General features: G+C 45.6%; 1 protein-coding gene across 1 annotated transcript in view; it reads right to left on the bottom strand.

The window, feature by feature from the left end:
- Window positions 1-18,547, bottom strand: part of obscnb (obscurin, cytoskeletal calmodulin and titin-interacting RhoGEF b) — a 368,207-nt gene that overhangs the window by 130,643 nt on the left and 219,017 nt on the right. The window contains exons 71-74 of the mRNA XM_078423526.1: window positions 10,741-11,010; window positions 7,797-9,119; window positions 1,350-1,628; window positions 234-309 (exon numbers count right to left, since the gene is read on the bottom strand). Of these exons, the coding sequence (XP_078279652.1) occupies window positions 234-309; window positions 1,350-1,628; window positions 7,797-9,119; window positions 10,741-11,010 (1,948 nt within the window). The remainder of the gene's footprint in view (window positions 1-233; window positions 310-1,349; window positions 1,629-7,796; window positions 9,120-10,740; window positions 11,011-18,547) is intronic.

Genomic DNA, 18,547 nt, shown 5'->3' with positions numbered 1-18,547 from the left:
GCCAGACTGCAGGCATCTTCTGTTGTGTTGGAACTGGGTTTGTGGCAACATCATTGCATATGGCAGAGAAGTCTGATTAGTTAAGTTAAATGCCCTAGTTTTGCCTTTTCCCCTGGTTGGCCTTAGTTTTTATTTAAATAAATTACTAGCCGATCGCAGTCTGACTTGTGAACTGTCCAGTTTATGAATGTCGTATCCTGGTGAGAATCTGTAAATAGTCATGCAATACTAACCGCGTGAGAGAAGCTTGTGCACTGACATAGGAAGATGTTTCAGTGGCTTCTGCTGTATCATAGTCTGAGCTGATAACTGAAATAATAAATTCATACTATGGTAAACAAATAGCAAGCCATCACTTCTTAAAAAAGCAAAATTAGGTATTTAAGGTTTGCATTGTATTTATTCAAGTATAAACGCCACAACCTCCTTGTCACTTTCACTAGTTACAATATCAATCTTTTTTAATGGATTTGTTAAACATGATTTCTAAATTCTATCATTATTTTTTAAGTGCCTTGTTGTTACTTCCTTCATAATAGATTTCAGGAGCTCCCTTGCGATTGGTATTAGGCTTAATGTCAAAAGTTACCCATTTTCTCTACTGCTCCTTTCTTAAATAATTGTGTTACATTTGATACCTTCCAATTTATGGGAAATGTTCCAAATTGAATGCTTTTTGGATGATGACAACCAGTGTAATGAACTGTCTTCATTGTCATCTCAAAATAATGCAAGCCATCAAATTTTGAAAATTTATCGACTCATTACATTTTTTAATTTAATGCAATTTTTTTTCATATTTTCATTCTCTCTGGACATGTTGTCTCCCATTATTTCTGAGATTTTTTTTTCTTTTTAAATATCTATACAGGCCCTTGCTGTCTATTTTCTAGCAATTTTTTTACCTCTCCCTAATCCTCTCTTAATTATCTCTTTTTGCTTTAATTATTCCAGTCTGTTATGTTGCTGACAATACCTTTCACATTAGGAATTCAGCTTTTTTTGTACGTTTGGACGATAAGCTTACATAGCCTACATTTCAGCATTGGATTGCATTACATTTAAAATAAAAAAGGTTACTCAGTGTAAGTCAAATCACAATAACCATTAAAGGTTTGCATGGTAAATGTGGAATTGTTTCAAGCAAATAGAGTTAACATTAATTTTCATATTAATATGCCTCAGTTAAATAATATGGATAGTGGCCTAATTCTAAATAATTAAAACAAATAAGCTAAGATGTCGATTTAAAAAAAATGTACATTTGAAAGTTTTCAAATGGAATTTCATGTACTTAGCTTGCATAATTTAGGTTAACATTCTTACTCTGTTGTAATCTTCATACTTACCATCGACTCTGAGTTCAGCCTTTGTTGATGCAACGCCAATGTAGTTTTCTGCCACACATCTATATACTCCCATATCGCTCAGAACTACAGATGTTAAAATAAGTTGGTGACACCCATCCTGATCTTCATTGATCATGTAGTGGTCATTCTCCTCGATCTGCTTTCCATCCTTAAACCATTGAACCACTGGTGGTGGACATCCAATTACCATACAATCAAAACTAACAGGATAGCCTTCTTGAACATCCTGGTTCTGGAGCTCAGAGACAACATGAGGTGCTGTATGTGGCAAAGGAAAGCAGCAAAATAAATGCATTAATGTCACATGTGTACTTTCCAGGAAAGGCACCGAAGGCAGACAAACATATCTATAACCATTGAATTTTTAAGACACATTCACCTAAATGCAGTCAATGCCTTTCTCCACATTTCATTTAATAAAACAATTTTTCAAAGATCCTCCTTACATCACTGTTTTTGATAGTTTACAATCATTTATTGAGCAAAATCAACATATACACACTGGAGTTTGGAAGAATGAAAAGGAATTTCATTAGATAATTTAAAAAAAAGACTGACAAGGTATATCCTAAGAGCCTGCTTCCACCATGAGGACGATTTTTAAAAATGAGATTATATTTTAAAGATAATGAGCAAATTATTTCCACCTGAGATGATGAGTTTATGCAAGGGCTGGTAAATTTCTGAAATTCTGTCACATCAAGCTGTGTTTGACTCGTCTTTGGGAACCGAGGAATCAGATAGAATGGAGAAATGCCAGGAAAGTGGACTTGAAATGAAAGATTAGCTATCAATCATCTTGATAGTAAGAAGTAATGAGTGAAAATGGTTACTTTTTGGAATGGAGACCAATGACTGGTGGTGTTATTTGGTAATATACATTAATGACTTGGATGAAGGGATTAAAAGTACCATTAGCAAATTTGCAGATGATACAAAGCTGGGTGGTAGTGTGAACTGTGAGGAAGATGTTATGAGGTTGCAGGGTGACTTGGCCAGGTTGTGTGAGTGGGCGGACGCATGGCAGATGCAGTTTAATGTGGATAAGTGTGAGGTTATCCACTTTGGTGGTAAGAATAGGAAGGCAGAGTATTATCTGATTGGTGTCAAGTTAGGAAAAGGGGACATACAACGAGATCTGGGTGTCCTAGTGCATCAGTCATTGAAAGGAAGCATGCAGGTACAGCAGGCAGTGAAGAAAGCCAATGGAATGTTGGCCTTCATAACAAGGGGAGTTGAGTATAGGAGCAAAGAGGACCTTCTGCAGTTGTACAGGGCCCTAGTGAGACCGCACCTGGAGTACTGTGTGCAGTTTTGGTCTCCAAATTTGATGAAGGATATTCTTGCTATTGAGGGCGTGCAGCGTAGGTTTACTAGGTTAATTCCCGGAATGGCGGGACTGCCCTATGTTGAAAGACTGGAGCGACTAGGCTTGTATACACTGGAATTTAGAAGGATGAGAGGGGATCTTATCGAAACGTATAAGATTATTAAGGGGTTAGACACGTTAGAGGCAGGAAACATGTTCCCAATGTTGGGGGAGTCCAGAACAAGGGGCCACATTTTAAGAATAAGGGGTATGCCATTTAGAACCGAGATGAGGAAAAACTTTTTCAGTCAGAGAGTTGTGAATCTGTGGAATTCTCTGCCTCAGAAGGCAGTGGAGGCCAATTCTCTGAATGCATTCAAGAGAGAGCTAGATAGAGCTCTTAAGGATAGCAGAGTCAGGGGGTATGGGGAGAAGGCAGGAACAGGGTACTGATTGAGAATGATCAGCCATGATCACATTGAATGTTGGTGCTGGCTCGAAGGGCCGAATGGCCTCCTCCTACACCTAATGTTTATTGTCTATTGCTCTTCAAGGGACAGTGCTGGGCCTATTGTTGTTATGTCATCTATATTAACGATTTTAGATGAAAATATACAAGGTATGGTTAGTAATTTTGCATACACTCTAAAATAGATGATATAATCAATAATGAAGGTTATAATAATAATAATAATAATAATAATAATGCATTACATTTATATAGCGTTTTTCAAACACTCAAAGACGCTTTACAGGGATTACTAGAACATAGAGAAGAAAATAAATAGATAAATAAGTAAACGAACAGAAAAAGGAGACAGAAGGTGAGGTGACGGTCAGTGGTTGAAGGCAGTGCTGAACAGGTGAGACTTCAGTGATGTTTTGAATGTGGTGAGTGAGGAGGAGTCTCTGACGGTTTGGGGTAGTGAGTTCCAAGGGTGGGAGCAGCGATGGAGAAAGCCCTGTCCCCCCAGGATCTGAGTTTGGTCCGGATGGGGGGGGACAGGAGGTTGGCAGCAGCAGAGCGGAGGGTGCAGGTGGGAGTGTGCCTGTGGAGGAGGTCAGTCAGGTAGGATGGGGCCAGGTTATGGAGGGCTTTGTAGGTCATGAGTAGGATTTTGTACTGGATTCTCTAGGGGATGGGGAGCCAGTGGAGCTTGTAAAGGACGGGGGTGATATGGTCACGGATCGGGGAGTGGGTGAGTAGACGGGCAGCGGAGTTTTGAATGTATTGAAGTTTACTGATGATTTTTGAGGGTGAGCCATAGAGGAGGCTGTTGCAGTAGTCCAGACGGGAGGTGATGAAGGCGTGGATGAGGGTTTCTGCAGCTCTGGAGGAGAGGGATGGACGGAGACGGGCGATGTTTTTGAGGTGGAAGAAGGCTGTCTTTGTGATGTGTTTGATGTGTTTGTCGAAGGAGAGGGTTTGATCAAAGATGATTCCAAGATTCCGGATGTGAGGGGAGGTGGATACTGGGAGACCATCAATATTGAGGATGAAGTTTTGGGTGGATTTGGTGAGCGTTTTTGGACCAATGATGATGATTTCAGATTTGTTGCAGTTGAGTTTGAGGAAATTTGATTGAAGCCAAGATTTTATTTCAGTGATGCAGTTTGTCAGTGTAGAGTGTGTGGTGGTGGAGATTGACTTGGTGGAGATGAGGAGCTGGATATCATCGGCGAAGCAGTGGAAGTTAAGACCATGACGGCGGATTAATTGACCAAAGGGGAACAGGTAGAGGATGAAGAGGAGGGGGCCAAGGACTGAGCCTTGGGGGACACCTTGGGGGAGGGGAGCGGTGGGGGATTTACAGTTGTTAATGGAGATGAACTGGTGCCTGTCAGAGAGGTAAGATTTGATCCAGGATAGGGCTGTGCCGGTGATGTTAAAGGAGGTTTCAAGTCGGGTGAGGAGAATGGAGTGATTTATGGTGTCAAAGGCGGCGCTGAGGTCAAGTAGGATGAGGATGTTGAGGTTGCCAGCGTCAGAGGAGAGGAAAAGGTCGTTTGTGATTTTGAGGAGCGCAGTTTCAGTACTGTGGTTGGAGCGGAATCCGGATTGGAAAGTTTCATACAGGTTATTGGTAGAGAGGTGGTATTTGAGTTGAGAAGCTACAGCACGTTCCAAAACTTTGGACAGAAAGGGTAGGTTGGAGATTGGTCTGAAGTTGTTTGGGGTGTCAGGGTTGAGACCAGGTTTTTTCAGAATGGGGGTGACAGCAGCGATTTTGAGGGATGGCGGGACGATGCCAGTGGACAGGGAGGAGTTTATTGTTGCAGTGATAAGTGGAGAGAGAGCAGGAAGGCAGGCCTTGACAAAGCTGGAGGGGATGGGGTCCAGAGAGCAGGTGGCAGTTTTTATTCCTGTGAAGAGGTCAGAGAGATCGGTGGTGGAGACTGGGGAGAACTGAGGCAGGGGTTGACAGGATAAGGGAGGGCAGGTGGTTTGAGGGGGAGCAGGTGCGTTGGTGGTTAAGGTGCTGTAGATGCTGTCTATTTTGCTTTGGAAGAATGAAAGGAAAGTGGTGCATTTGTCAACTGTGAATGACTGGGAGATGGTGTCCAGGGGGCTGAGGAGTTTGTTTATTGTAGAGAAGAGTGCTTTTGGGTTTCCGGAGCCAGAGTGAATTATTTGAGAGTAGTAGGTGGAGTGGGCGCGGGAGAGGGCATCTTTGTAGTGCTGCAGGTGGTCTTTGTAGGCTTGGGAGTGAATTGTGAGACCTGTTTTGTTGCGGAGTCTTTCAAGTTGGCGGGCATGAGTTTTCATCATGCGGAGTTCGGGGGTAAACCAGGGAGCAGAGTGGGTGAAGGAAACTGTTTTGGTTTTTATAGTATTGTTGTAATTATCAATAATTACAACAGGTTCTTGAACAGCTGTGTAAGTGTGTCAAAAATGGCAAGTGAAGTTTAATTCAGATAAGTGCACTCAGAGATGTTGCATTCCAAGAAGTCAAACTAGGGTAGGACTTTCACAGTGAGCACCCTACTGAGTCTTATACAAAAGAGGGACCAAGGAGTACAAGTGCATAATTCCCTGAAAGTGGCATCATAGGGTGGTGAAACGGCTTTTGGCATGCTGGCCTTCATCAGTAAGGTTATTGGACATAGAAGTAAAAGTGATATGTTGCAGATGTACAGGACATTGATGAGGCCGCATTTGGGGGATTGTGTTCAGTGTTGGTCACCCAGCTATAGGAAATATGCCATTAAGCTGTTCTTTTTACAGGGATGTTGCCAGGACTTGAGGGACTGAGTTATAGGAAGCGTTTGGGCAGGTTAGGACTTTATTCCTTGAAATATAGGAGACTGAGGATCCTACAGAGGTGCATACAATCATGAGGGCATTGATAAGGTGAAAGGACACATCCTTGTTCACAGGGTTAGGAATCCAGAACCAGAGGGCATGGATTCAAGGTGAGAGGAGAAAGATTTGATAGGAACCTAAAGGACAACTTTTCACAAATAAGGTGATGGGTAATTGGAGCAAACTACCAAAGGAAGTGGTTGAGGCAGGTGCAATAATGACATTTAACAGATATCTGGGCAGTCACATGGATAGGATTTGGAGGGATATGGATCTAGCTTAGAAGTGAATCTTGTTCAGCATGATGGGCTGAAAGCTTGTTTCCAGGTCTCTAGGATTCATGATTATTTTGAATGACTGACAAACCTTGAGTGAATACATATCCATCTTCTTATATCCATATATTTTGCAGACCATAGAACAACACAGAAACAGAACCTTTATTTTTCTGTTTTTCTGCTTATTTCATATATAACTTTAAAAATAGATCGATTATAAAATGTGCAATAATTACTGTAACCATTTTTTCCCAACGATATCTTAATTTTTCGTACAGGCAACTCCTATATTAACGCTGTTCGGGTTAATCATTACCCAAAAATTTGTGCCACGGAATACAATTTGAACTCATTGAACTTGTATGGAAAAAAAGTAAACAATCAATAAAAAAAGTGTTTTCTTTTCAGCTCATGTTTCTTGACACGTAGATTACATAGAAACATAGAAAATAGGTGCAGGAGTAGGCCATTCGGCCCTTCGAGCCTGCACCGCCATTCAATATGATCATGGCTGATCATCCAGCTCAGTAGCCTGTACCTGCCTTCTCTCCATACCCCCTGATCCTTTTAGCAAAAAGGGCCACATCTAACTCCCTCTTAAATATAGCCAATGAACTGGCCTCAACTACCTTCTGTGGCAGAGAATTCCACAGACTCACCACTCTCTGTGTGAAGAAATGTTTTCTCATCTCGGTCCTAAAAGACTTCCCCCTTATCCTTAAGCTGTGACCCCTGGTTCTGGACTCCCCTAACATCGGGAACAATCTTCCCGCATCTAGCCTCTCCAACCCCTTAAGAATTTTATACGTTTCTATAAGATCCCCCCTCAGTCTTCTAAATTCCAGCGAGTACAAGCCCAGTCTATCCAGTCTTTCCTCATATGAAAGTCCCGCCATCCCAGGGATCAATCTGGTGAACCTTCTCTGTACTCCCTCTAAGGCAAGAACGTTTTTCCTCAGGTTAGGAGACCAAAACTGCACACAATACTCTAGGTGCGGTCTCACCAAGGCCCTGTACAACTGCAGCAGAACCTCCCTGCTCCTAAACTTAAATCCTCTTGCTATGAATGCCAACATACCATTCGCTTTCTTCACTGCCTGCTGTACCTGCATGCTTGCTTTCAATGACTGGTGCACCATGACACCCAGGTCACGTTGCATCTCCCCTTCTCCCAATCGGTCACCATTCAGGTAATACTCTGCTTTCCTGTTCTTGCCGCCAAAGTGGATAACCTCACATTTATCCACATTATATTGCATCTGCCATGCATTTGCCCACTCGCCTAATCTATCCAAGTCACTCTGCAGCTTCCTAGCATCCTCCTCGCAGTTAACACTGCCACCCAGCTTCGTGTCATTGCCACCCAGCTTCGTGGCAATGCATTACAGAAAATGATGATATGCATCATTTTTTAAGGACGTACCCTTTCCATAAGACAATTTAGGATTAGATGCTGTGCTTTTCTAATGCAAAATAATATATTAAGACTGTGAAATAAACATAAGAAACATAAAAAACAGCAGTGACAAACGTACCAGATTCAACTCGTAGTCCCTCTAATGTGGGGATATGGTCTTCTCCAAATGCACCAAGGGGTCGCGAAACCTTCTTAATCCGTATTTCAACCCTATTATTATCCTGGCAAATATCAATTTGAACAGTAATTCCCTGACCGATAAATATTTCCTTAAATCTGGCTGAAGCCATTTCTGCCTCAGTCAAGGTATCAAACTTAATATAAATGTAATTTTCATCCTCATGGTAGGTCTGTTTGTCCAAGATTTCTTCATCTCCTTCATCAGCACTAAAAAAAAATTCTTCATCCACATCAGAAATTTCAAAAGATAGTTTTGAATGCAGAAGTCTGTGAAGTCGTTTACCTGCTCTGCGGAAAGCATCATCAACTTCACTTCCTGAAGAACTTTCTGGCTCACTGTCAGTGCTGTACTTTATACCAATGCCTTGTTTGAGTTTTCGAACTGTTTCCTTTGCATCACTTGCAACTGTAACCTTTCCACTGTGAGAAGTTGTGCCAAATTTGTTGGAAGCTTCGCAAGTATAAGTTCCAGAGTCTTTTTCTTCCATGCCTGTAATAATTAAGGAACAAGTTCCATCACTGTAATTATCAATATGATAATGTCTTCCATCAACAATCTCTTCTCCATCTTTGAGCCATCGAACCTTGACTTCGGATTTACTCAGGGCCACACACTCAAGCTGGACAGTTTGACCTAGCTTAGCTGCCTGTGATTTAAAAACTTCTCCAAACACAGGTGTGCCTTGCTGTTTCAGTTCTTTCCTGGCTTTATAACCTTTAAATGCGGCCTGGATTTTTGTGGCAGCTTCAGCAAGAGACGGGTCTAGTTCCAACATAGGCTCATCTGGTAATTTCTCTGGCTCAGTGCTTGTAGATTCCCACTGTTTAAAGAATTTGCTTGTGGAAATTGTTTGTACTTTTCCAGCTATTGTTACGGTTGACTTCCCTGCTGTTTTCAAGTAATGAACAAGGGATGGAGTACCAGATCTTGATTCTTCATCAGAACTTGGGCAAGAATCACATGCTCTAGACATGTCATCTGTAGATAAATCTTCAATTTCCAAACCTTTCTGCAGCCGTTGTTTCAGAGCCTTGTCATCTTCTTCTGGTACTTCACAGATAGAATCAAGAGTTGGTTCACGGCTCATTCTTCGTTTCTTCGCCAAGGCTTCCCATAGAAGATGCAAATCACCTTCCTGTGCTGCTTCAGGAGGCAAGCTTGGTTTGGGAGAAATTTGCTCCCCATCTGTTAGTTCAACAGTAATTTTGTCAGGCTCCTGTAGACTTTCCCAATCTTGGTCCGGAACAGGCTTTATTCTATCTGCAGAGATAATAAGATGGATGTCAATTATGTTATTAATTATATGACAGGTGGTGTTCTGCCAAGATCAGTGCTGGTATGTACAAAGTGTTGTACTTTGGGAGTTCAAATGATAGAGGAAAGTATACAGTTTGTGGCAGGCCCGGAGGAGTATTTCTATGCAGAGGAATCATGAAGTGCAAGTCTATACCTCCCAGAAAATGGCAAGGGTGGTAAAGATGGGGTGTTGAGGATAAACAAGTAAAAGAGATTTACCTGGCAAGTTTTATTTTACACAGAGAGTGGTAGATGCTTGGAACGTGCCAGCTGCTTCCAGGGTAAAAGATGGAAGCAGGTATGACAGCAACATTTCAGAAGCATTTAGACAGCTACATAAAAAGGAACGAAATTAAGAGATATTGACCACGTGCAGACAGATGTGGAGTTTAAATTGCATCACGGTCAGCACAGATATCATGGACCAAAGGACCCATTCCAGTGCATATGTTCTATGTTCCAAGATATTTTCGTCTTTGCACTAAAATGGTTCTGAAAGTTTTGACAGCCAGCAAATCTCCACCCCACTTTAACCATCTCAAAGCATTACGGGTTTTTTGAATTTAAAAAGTTTTAAAAATGAATACTTTTTAAAAAAAGATAACCATAAAAACATCTACAACACCTAAAATATAAAGAGCTAAAAACATTCAATTAAACCAAAATATTTAAAACATAAGGAACTTTGTTTTCTTAAACAGAGCTTTTATTTCAATTATTTCTTTTTCATTGAATGAATTAATTAATCATTCAATTGTTTTGTTTTCATTCGATTGTTTTGTTTTAATTCATTCAATTGTTTTGCTTTAATTATTTTGGTTTAATTGAATGTATGCTGTTGCTCCACTGCTGTTTGTGTCAGAGCCATGGGGCAGGTTTAGAATTGGAAGCCTGTCACATTCACTACTTTCATATTTGACAAAGCACGCGCATAAAGTCCAGCCCAGCCTCCATTTAAATAAGTAAATGCCAGTAGTCAGTTACCAGTAAGACCTGGGCAACTGAGTTCAAAACTTGACTCCATGGGGTCTGGCTACAAGGGAAGAAAAATGTGAATAGTAAAGTTGTTACATTGTCGCAATAAATGAAGTATTTCACTTAGGTTCCATGGGAATAGAACATATTCTCTGTGCCTACATGCAGAGAAATTGCTTAACTGATCAGCTACAGAAAATTCAGCTAAATGCTCAGAATTTTGGTGAAGGCGGACTGTCTTCCAGAACTTCCAAGACTATTTTCCAGAATATTGGATATTATCTCACATATCATCACATGTTGGGGGTTGTGAGATACTCCAACAACATTTTACGAAGTATTTAGATGAACCCTGAAATGAGTTGACTTTGAAAGCACAGGAGTGTTGGAAAATGGGATTAGTAAAGAAAGGCATTGGATAACCAGCACAGATAATGTGTTGAAGGGTCTGTTTTTATAACACTGACAATATCAGCATACCAGCTACTTCAGTACATCATATATAGTATACTTTCATGACATTCCCGAAGAAAGATTTTGAAATGCTTCAGGGTGAAAATGATTGAAAAATGTTAATATGAGCGAGAAACAGAACTAAATTGTTATTTACCATCCAAAGTGACTTCAGCAGATGTTTTTGTTTCTGAGGACACTATACAGGTATATCTCCCTTCATCCTCAGCACTGCAATTGTGAATAATCAAATAGTGTTTTGTTCCTCCAGAAATTATATCATTCTTGCTGCTTATTTCAATGGGTTGATCATTTTTTAACCACTTTACATTAATGCATTCACTGGAAAATTCACATTCTAGCTTGATAGATTCCCCATCTGTTGCAGTAATGTTAGTGAGAGGAATGGTGACAGTCACTGGAATCTCTATAAAAAAGATTAAATGTTTACCAATGGACATAGTACACATTGGGTAAATAATTTATTGTATATTAAAAATAGGATTGTAAGTATACAATATGCTAAGGTTTAACTGGCAGTTGGGTCCAAATAGCATTATCAAAAGGTGCATTTCCTAGACTTCCATACATAGCAAAATTTATATAGGCACTTTAATGTAGTAATACATTCCAAGCAATTTATTCCTTGATAATAGACTCCAGTATCTTACCAACAGATATTAAGCTAACAGACATATATTTATCCGCTATTTGTCCTCCTTCATCATTGAACTGTAGTCATTTCCTTCCTAGAACTCAGTGAGTTTTATGAATCCTTAATGAATAGCTCAACTATCTTTGTAACCTGAGATTTAATTCACAATCTAAAAATGTGGTAACATTGATTCAACAGTAGCTACAATACAATTGGGTTTCATGAAATGTTCCCACATGTGTTGGGTTGTGAGGGATCATCATTAATCATCGTCTTCTGTTGCTATTTAGACTGTTGAATAACCAGAAACACTTTTAATATCTGCAGATTCTTGACAAAAAAAACAAAAAAGGGAAAACATTTGGTTTCCATCTAAATTCAACAAGACCTCTGGAATTTTTAAAATTCCATTCACTCCACTCAGAAACCCCTCACCCCATACCTCATAAATGTCAGAGTCGTGATTATTTTTCATTGGGCATGAACAAATCCAGGCTGGTGTTAGATGGTCTGTAACCCTTGCAGGACTGTGTCCTACAGTAGGATTCAATAACCTGCAATTTAGCATAATAATTGATGTGCTACTCTCCTGAAATAGCCTTCTGCTTTTAAACTGAGCCACAAGACTGGTTCTGAAAATATGACTGAGATGAAGAGAAACACTTTACTCACTGTTCTAATTCCTTGGCAGTTTCTATCTTGTGGGCTGTGGATATTCTGTCAATGAGCATGTTCATGATTATAATGTAAAATATTTGGTATTCATGGAAAATAGGGATCAGGTGAAATAAATGCCTCGAGACAAGAGAATTAGCTACAATGGTAGGTGCTAATTTAAACAGCTGCTTGTATTTTTAGTTTCTTAGCTGTATGGTTTACATCCATAAAAGGGGGAGCTGTTTAAGTAGGCAGAGTGGCAAAGAAGTGTATGGTCTGCCTGCCATTTTGAGGGGTAAATGCAAGAGGAATGTATACAGTAAATGACAGGCCCTTTATAAGCACTGATGACCAGAGGTATCTTGGGGTGCAAGTCCATTGTTCCCCAGAAATGGCAAAACAAATGGACAGGGTGGGAAATAAGGCATCTGGCCTTCATCAGTCAGGGCAATAGGTACAAATGTTGTGATGTAGTGGCCTGGCGGAGGCCAGAGAAAAGGCAAGACGCCAGGCAGTGTTTAATAAGATTCTTTTATTAGGCTGTGAGCTCCTGCCCACAGCGTAGTTCTCCTAGGGATAAGAGACGCCTTCCCTTGGTCTGGCTTTTAACCCCTTTCCTCTGTCCGTCACGTAACGAGGGGGCTGACCCAAGGAGTGGCCTGATCCGCCACAGGACCCCCCCCAAGAACCGGAGGTACAAAACGGACAGGAGGGCGCACGAGGCGACCAGCCCGGGTGCGCACCATGACCGGCGCAGGGACCGGCGACTGACCGACAGGTGGAAGGGTCGTAGCAGACACTGGAGGGGGTAGCTTGGACGGGGGGCGACCGCGCGGGCGGGGCTGTGCAACCGGCACCGGCCGATCAATGTCCACGTGTGCCGGCTTCAGCCGTGCGACCGAAACAGTCTCTCTGCGACCCCCCATGTCCAGAACGAATGTGGCCGAGCCGTGTTGCAGGACCCGGAAGGGGCCCTCGTACGGCCGCTGGAGAAGTGATCGGTGTGCGTCCCTGCGCAGGAACACGAACTGGCAGTCCTCCAGAGCGGCAGGGACGTGTGGCTGGAATGTCCCATGACGTGACGTGGGCACAGGTGCCAGCCTGCCCACCGTCTGCCGAAGACGTTGCAGGGCGTCAGAAGGCTGCTCCACTCGACCCTGCGCTGGTGGGATGAACTCCCCGGGAACCGTCAAGGGGGCCCCGTACACCAACTCGGCGGAGGAGGAGGCCAAGTCCTCCTTGGGTGCGGTGCGGATCCCCAGCAAAACCCACGGCAGGGCGTCCACCCAGTCTGGGCCCGTGAGCCGAGCCTTCAGGGCAGCTTTCAGCTGGCGGTGAAAGCGTTCCACCAACCCGTTCGACTGTGGATGGTACGCCGTAGTGTGGTGTAGGCTGACACCCAAGAGTCTTGCCATGGCCGACCACAGTTCCGAAGTGAACTGTGGCCCCCGGTCGGATGTAATGTCCAGTGGCACCCCGAACCGGGCGATCCAGTGCGCCGCCAAGGCCCGCGCGCAGGTGGCCGTCGAGGTGTCTGCCAGCGGAATGGCCTCCGGCCACCGCGTGAAGCGATCTACCACAGTGAAGAGGTGGGTCATGCCCCGGGACGGCGGCAGCGGCCCCACGATGTCCACATGAATGTGGTCGAAGCGCTGCCGAGGGACACGAAACTCTTGCAGAGGCGCACGCACGTGTCGCTGGATTTTTGAAGTTTGGCACGGGATGCAGGTGCGTGCCCAGTGTGCGACCTGCTTACGCAGCCCGTGCCACATGAAACGGGAGGATACAAGGGCCACCGTCGCCCGAATGGAGGGGTGAGACAGCCCGTGGAGCACCTCGATTACCCTGCGACGCCAGACGACAGGGACGATGGGCCGAGGCAGGCCAGTGGAGGTGTCGCACAACAGTGTTGTATCCCCGGGGCCACAGACAATGTCCTCCAGCTGCAGGCCGGACACGGCTGTACGATAGGCGGCCATCTCCTCGTCCCCCAGCTGTGCGGCTGCTAGGGCGGAATAGTCGATCCTCCCGGCCATTTGTAGGACGGCGTGGATCGCGGGTCTAGACAGGGCGTCGGCCACCCTGTTGTTTTTTCCCTCCACGAACCGAATTGAGGTGGTGTATTCCGACACATAAGCCAATTGTCTCTGTTGCCGCGCAGACCACGGATCCGAAACCTTGGCGAACGCAAAGGTGAGTGGCTTGTGGTCTGTGAACGCGGTGAAGGGTCTCCCCTCTAGGAAGTACCGAAAGTGGCGTACCGCGAGGTAGAGGGCGAGGAGCTCCCGGTCGAACGCGCTGTAATGCCGTTGGGCCCCGCTGAGGTGCCTGCTAAAGAAGGCGAGTGGCCGCCAACACCCGTCGATGTGCTGCTCTAGCACCGCACCGACCGCCACCTCAGAAGCGTCCACGGTCAGGGCGGTTGGGGCATCTTCCTTAGGATGGACGAGCATCGTGGCCCTGGCTAGGGCCTCCTTAGCCTGCTCAAAGGCCGCTCCTGCTTCGTCGTCCCACTCGACCTCCTTGCGGCGACCAGCCATGAGGTGGAAGAGTGGGCGCATAGTTCTGGCCACCGACGGCAGGAAGCGGTGATAGAACGAGACCATCCCAACGAATTCCTGCAGGCCCTTGACAGTGGTCGGTCGGGGGAAACGGCGGACAGCTTCGACCCTGTCCGGAAGAGGTACCACCCCTTGTGGGGTCACCCGATGGCCGAGGAAATCGATGGCCGTCACCCCAAAACGGCACTTGGAAGTATTGATTGACAACCCGTACTCGCTGAGGCGTTTACACAGCTGGCGGAGGTGGGTGCAGTGCTCCTGCTTCGAGCGGCTGGCCACGAGTACGTCGTCCAAGTACACAAAGACGAATTCCAGGCCACGGCACACACAGTCCATAAGCCGTTGGAAGGCCTGTGCGGCGTTCTTCAACCCGAACGGCATCCGTAGGAACTCGAATAGGCCGAACGGGGTGATGATTGCAGTCTTGGGGATGTCATCGGGGTGGACCGGGATTTGATTATATCCACGCACAAGGTCCACCTTGGAGAACACGGATGCTCCGGCCAGGTGGGCATTAAAGTCCTGGATGTGCGGAACCGGGTACCTGTCGGGAACGGTCGCGTCATTTAAGCGCCGATAGTCCCCGCACGGTCGCCAACCCCCGTCCGCCTTGGGGACCAAGTGGAGTGGTGACGCCCACGGGCTATCGGAAGGGCGCACGATGCCCATTGACTCCATCTGACGAAATTCCTCTCGAGCTAGATGGAGCTTGTCTGGAGCGAGACGCCGCGCTCGGGCGTGCACGGGTGGCCCGGTGGTGGGGATGTGATGTTGCACCCCGTGCTTGAGAGCGGAGGAGAAGTGGGTTTCCACAATGTCCGGGAAGTCCGCCAGGATGCGCGCGTACGTCGCATCCACGGACGACAGGTGTCCGACGTTGGGGGAGACCGGCCTCAGCGTGCTGGAGTGCACCAGGCGCTGCCGCCTGACATCCACGAGCATGGAATGCGCCCGCAGGAAGTCGGCGCCCAGCAGCGGCTGGGAAACATCGGCAATGATGAACCGCCACGTGAACCAGCTGTCGCCGAAGTTAAGGGCGAGCTGGCAGACCCCGTAAGTGTTGATGGGGCTACCGTTCGCCGCAGTGAGGAGGGGGCCGCGTTTGCCCGTATGGATATCGGCGGTGGAAGGAGGTAGGACGCTCACCTCTGCTCCAGTGTCGACGTGGAACCGACCCCCGGTGCGGCGATCCAGGGCGAACACACGATGGATCTGGCCGGCCGCCGAAGGGATCACTGACGGCCGGCCCTTGCGTTTCCCGGAAAGGCACAGGGTAGGCGACATTGCTTGGCGTTCGGTCCCCAACGACGGTGATAATAGCACCAGCCGCCTTTGCTGGTGTCCGGTGGTGGTGCAGACTGGGATGCCCACCAGCGACCTCCGGTGGTCTCCAGCGGTATTGGAGGTGGTGCTGCTTGGGCCGACCACCAGCGACCTCTGGTGGCGTCTGGCTGAATTGTCGGCGGGCCGTGCGAGAAGGGCGTGCCGGCACCGGGGTGCCCGATGGCGGCCGGATTTCGCCGCGGGGGTCGCCCTGAAACGGGGTCGACGGCGGCCCCAGCTTGCTGTTGGCCTTCCGACGCCGCGGAAAAGACGGCTAGGGCTTCCAGGTCCTCCCGACGGGACATCCAGATTTGATCAGCGCGCTCGCCCAGCCGCTGCGTGTCGGTGAAAGGGTCCTCAGCGAGCTGAGAACGGAGGTCGACCGGGAGCTGCCGCAGGTAGGCCTGCTTGAATAAGAAACAGGGCGGGTGGGTGCCCATAAGGGCGAGCATGTCCTCCAGAAGGGCCGACGGCCGTCGGTCCCCGAGCCCCCCCTGGCTCATAACGCGAGTTGCCCTCTCGGCGTCGCTGAGGCCGAACATCCTGATAAGGAGTTCTTTAAGGCCCTTATATTTGTCATCCGCGGGGGGGTCATTAAGGTAAGGCTTTACTCGCCTTGCTGTCGCCTGGTCCAGGGCGCCGACGACATAAAAGTACTTCGTCAAGTCGACGGTTACCCCTCGCACAGCAAACTGTGCCTCTGCCTGCTGGAACCAGACCTCAGGCTCTTCGGTCCACAGGGTCGGGAGTTTGAGGGAGACGGCCTCGAGGTCGGCAGGACCGAGGGCGGCAGGACCGGGTTGCACATTATCGTTTGACATCACTACGTGTGATGTCCGTCGAGGTCACCAATGTAGTGGCCTGGCGGAGGCCAGAGAAAAGGCAAGACGCCAGGCAGTGTTTAATAAGATTCTTTTATTAGGCTGTGAGCTCCTGCCCACAGCGTAGTTCTCCTAGGGATAAGAGATGCCTTCCCTTGGTCTGGCTTTTAACCCCTTTCCTCTGTCCGTCACGTAACGAGGGGGCTGACCCAAGGAGTGGCCTGATCCGCCACAGTGAGGTCTTATTTCAGCTGGATAAAATGTGTTAGGCCATATATGGGTATTCCGTTCAGTTCTGGTCAAACAGAAAAGCTAGAATGTGGAAGTTACACATGCACATCCTTCAGAGGATGCACAGGAGGTTTACCACAATGTTGCCTGGATTGGAGAGTACTAGTAATAATGAGATCTTGGACAATCCTGGATTGCTTTTGCTGCACCATCGAAGGCTGAGAAGGCTAACTTAGAGAAGGTTATAATATTAAAAGGCACATAGATAGGATAGATGGTCAGTCTTTATCCAAGGGTGAAAAGGTCAAATAATAGAGGGATAGTTTTAAGATGAGAGGGGAACATTTAAAGGAGGTGTATAAGCTAGGTATATCACGCAGAGAATCGTAGTTGCCAGGAAAGGTGATAGAAGCAGATATGATAACTGCATTTGAGAAGCATTTAGACTGTCAAGTGAATAGGTAGGGAATAGAGGGATATGGACCATGCGCAGGCAGAAAAGATTAGATTAGATTGGCAACATGGGCAGCATCGGGCCCATGGGCTAAACTGCCAATACTGTTGGGCTAAAGTGTCAACACTGTTCCATGATGAATAGAAATATGCAATAATTTAGCAATTCATCATTTCCCAATCATTTATGAAATATAGATTTCCCCAAACAGGACCAGGGATAAGAATACTGCAATCTAAAATAGACCAATTTAAAATCATTTAATCAAGCAAAATTAGAACTCACAAGCCAAAAGTAAAATCTAGGCAGTACTTTTAAAATTATGAATTGAACAATGTAGTTGCACAAGCTGCTCCAGTAGTATTGAAAACTAACTTGTTTTCTATCTTGTAAATAGAAAGAACTACAGAGGCTGGATTGCAAAAAAAAAGGTTTTAAATTGCAAAAAAAAGATGGAGAAGAGAATATCCAAAAGATGGGGCCAAGGAGGAGGCCCTGAGAATCTGAAGAGTGAACCAATGCAAAATATCACTTTTCCACGTTCTCCATAGATGGTATCTGACCCACTGAGTTTCAACACTATGTCTTTTTTTGTTTTCTATCTTGCTGTAATAAGTCAGTGGGTCAGCCAACATCTCTGGAGGGAATGGATAGGCGATGATTCGGTTCAGGACCCTTCAGACTGATTGTAGTGGGGGGAAAGTTGGAATAGAGGTGGGAGTGGAACAAAGTCTGGCAAGTGATAGGTGTATACGGGTGAGAGGGGTTTGATTATTCTACCCATCTGCCATTGAAATACCTACCTACCACTGGCCAAGCTTTGACCAGCACCTCTTTTCCAGCTTCCCCCTCCCCACCCCCATCACAATCAGTCTGAAGAAGGGTCCGAGCTTTGCTCAGGTTTGCTGCTGCCTGGCCTGCTGAGTATTCCTGTTGAGTATTTCCAGCAATTTCTGTTTTTAAAATTTTCCTTAGGATATATGAATGGCTTTGCTGAAGTTGCTTAAATAAATCAAAAGCATATAAATGTAATATTCCATAACCTTCTTTTAACTAAGGCAACTAGTCAATTGCTAACAAAATATATTTAAGATTCAAGTACTTGTATTTTACTGTCAGATAGCTGATATACAAGTACAATGGGCGGAAGAACATGTCAAGGGAGGCCATGTGTTTCAAAATTCGAGTTCTTAGTTAAGTAAGTAAATTCCCAATTTTGAATTGCTAAAGAATCAAGGTTCTGTTATACTCGTGTTTAAAGG

Source organism: Rhinoraja longicauda, chromosome 2 (assembly GCF_053455715.1).
Source record: "Rhinoraja longicauda isolate Sanriku21f chromosome 2, sRhiLon1.1, whole genome shotgun sequence".
Taxonomy (NCBI): Eukaryota; Metazoa; Chordata; class Chondrichthyes; order Rajiformes; family Arhynchobatidae; genus Rhinoraja; species Rhinoraja longicauda.
This window is presented reverse-complemented; position numbering and strand designations above follow the sequence as displayed.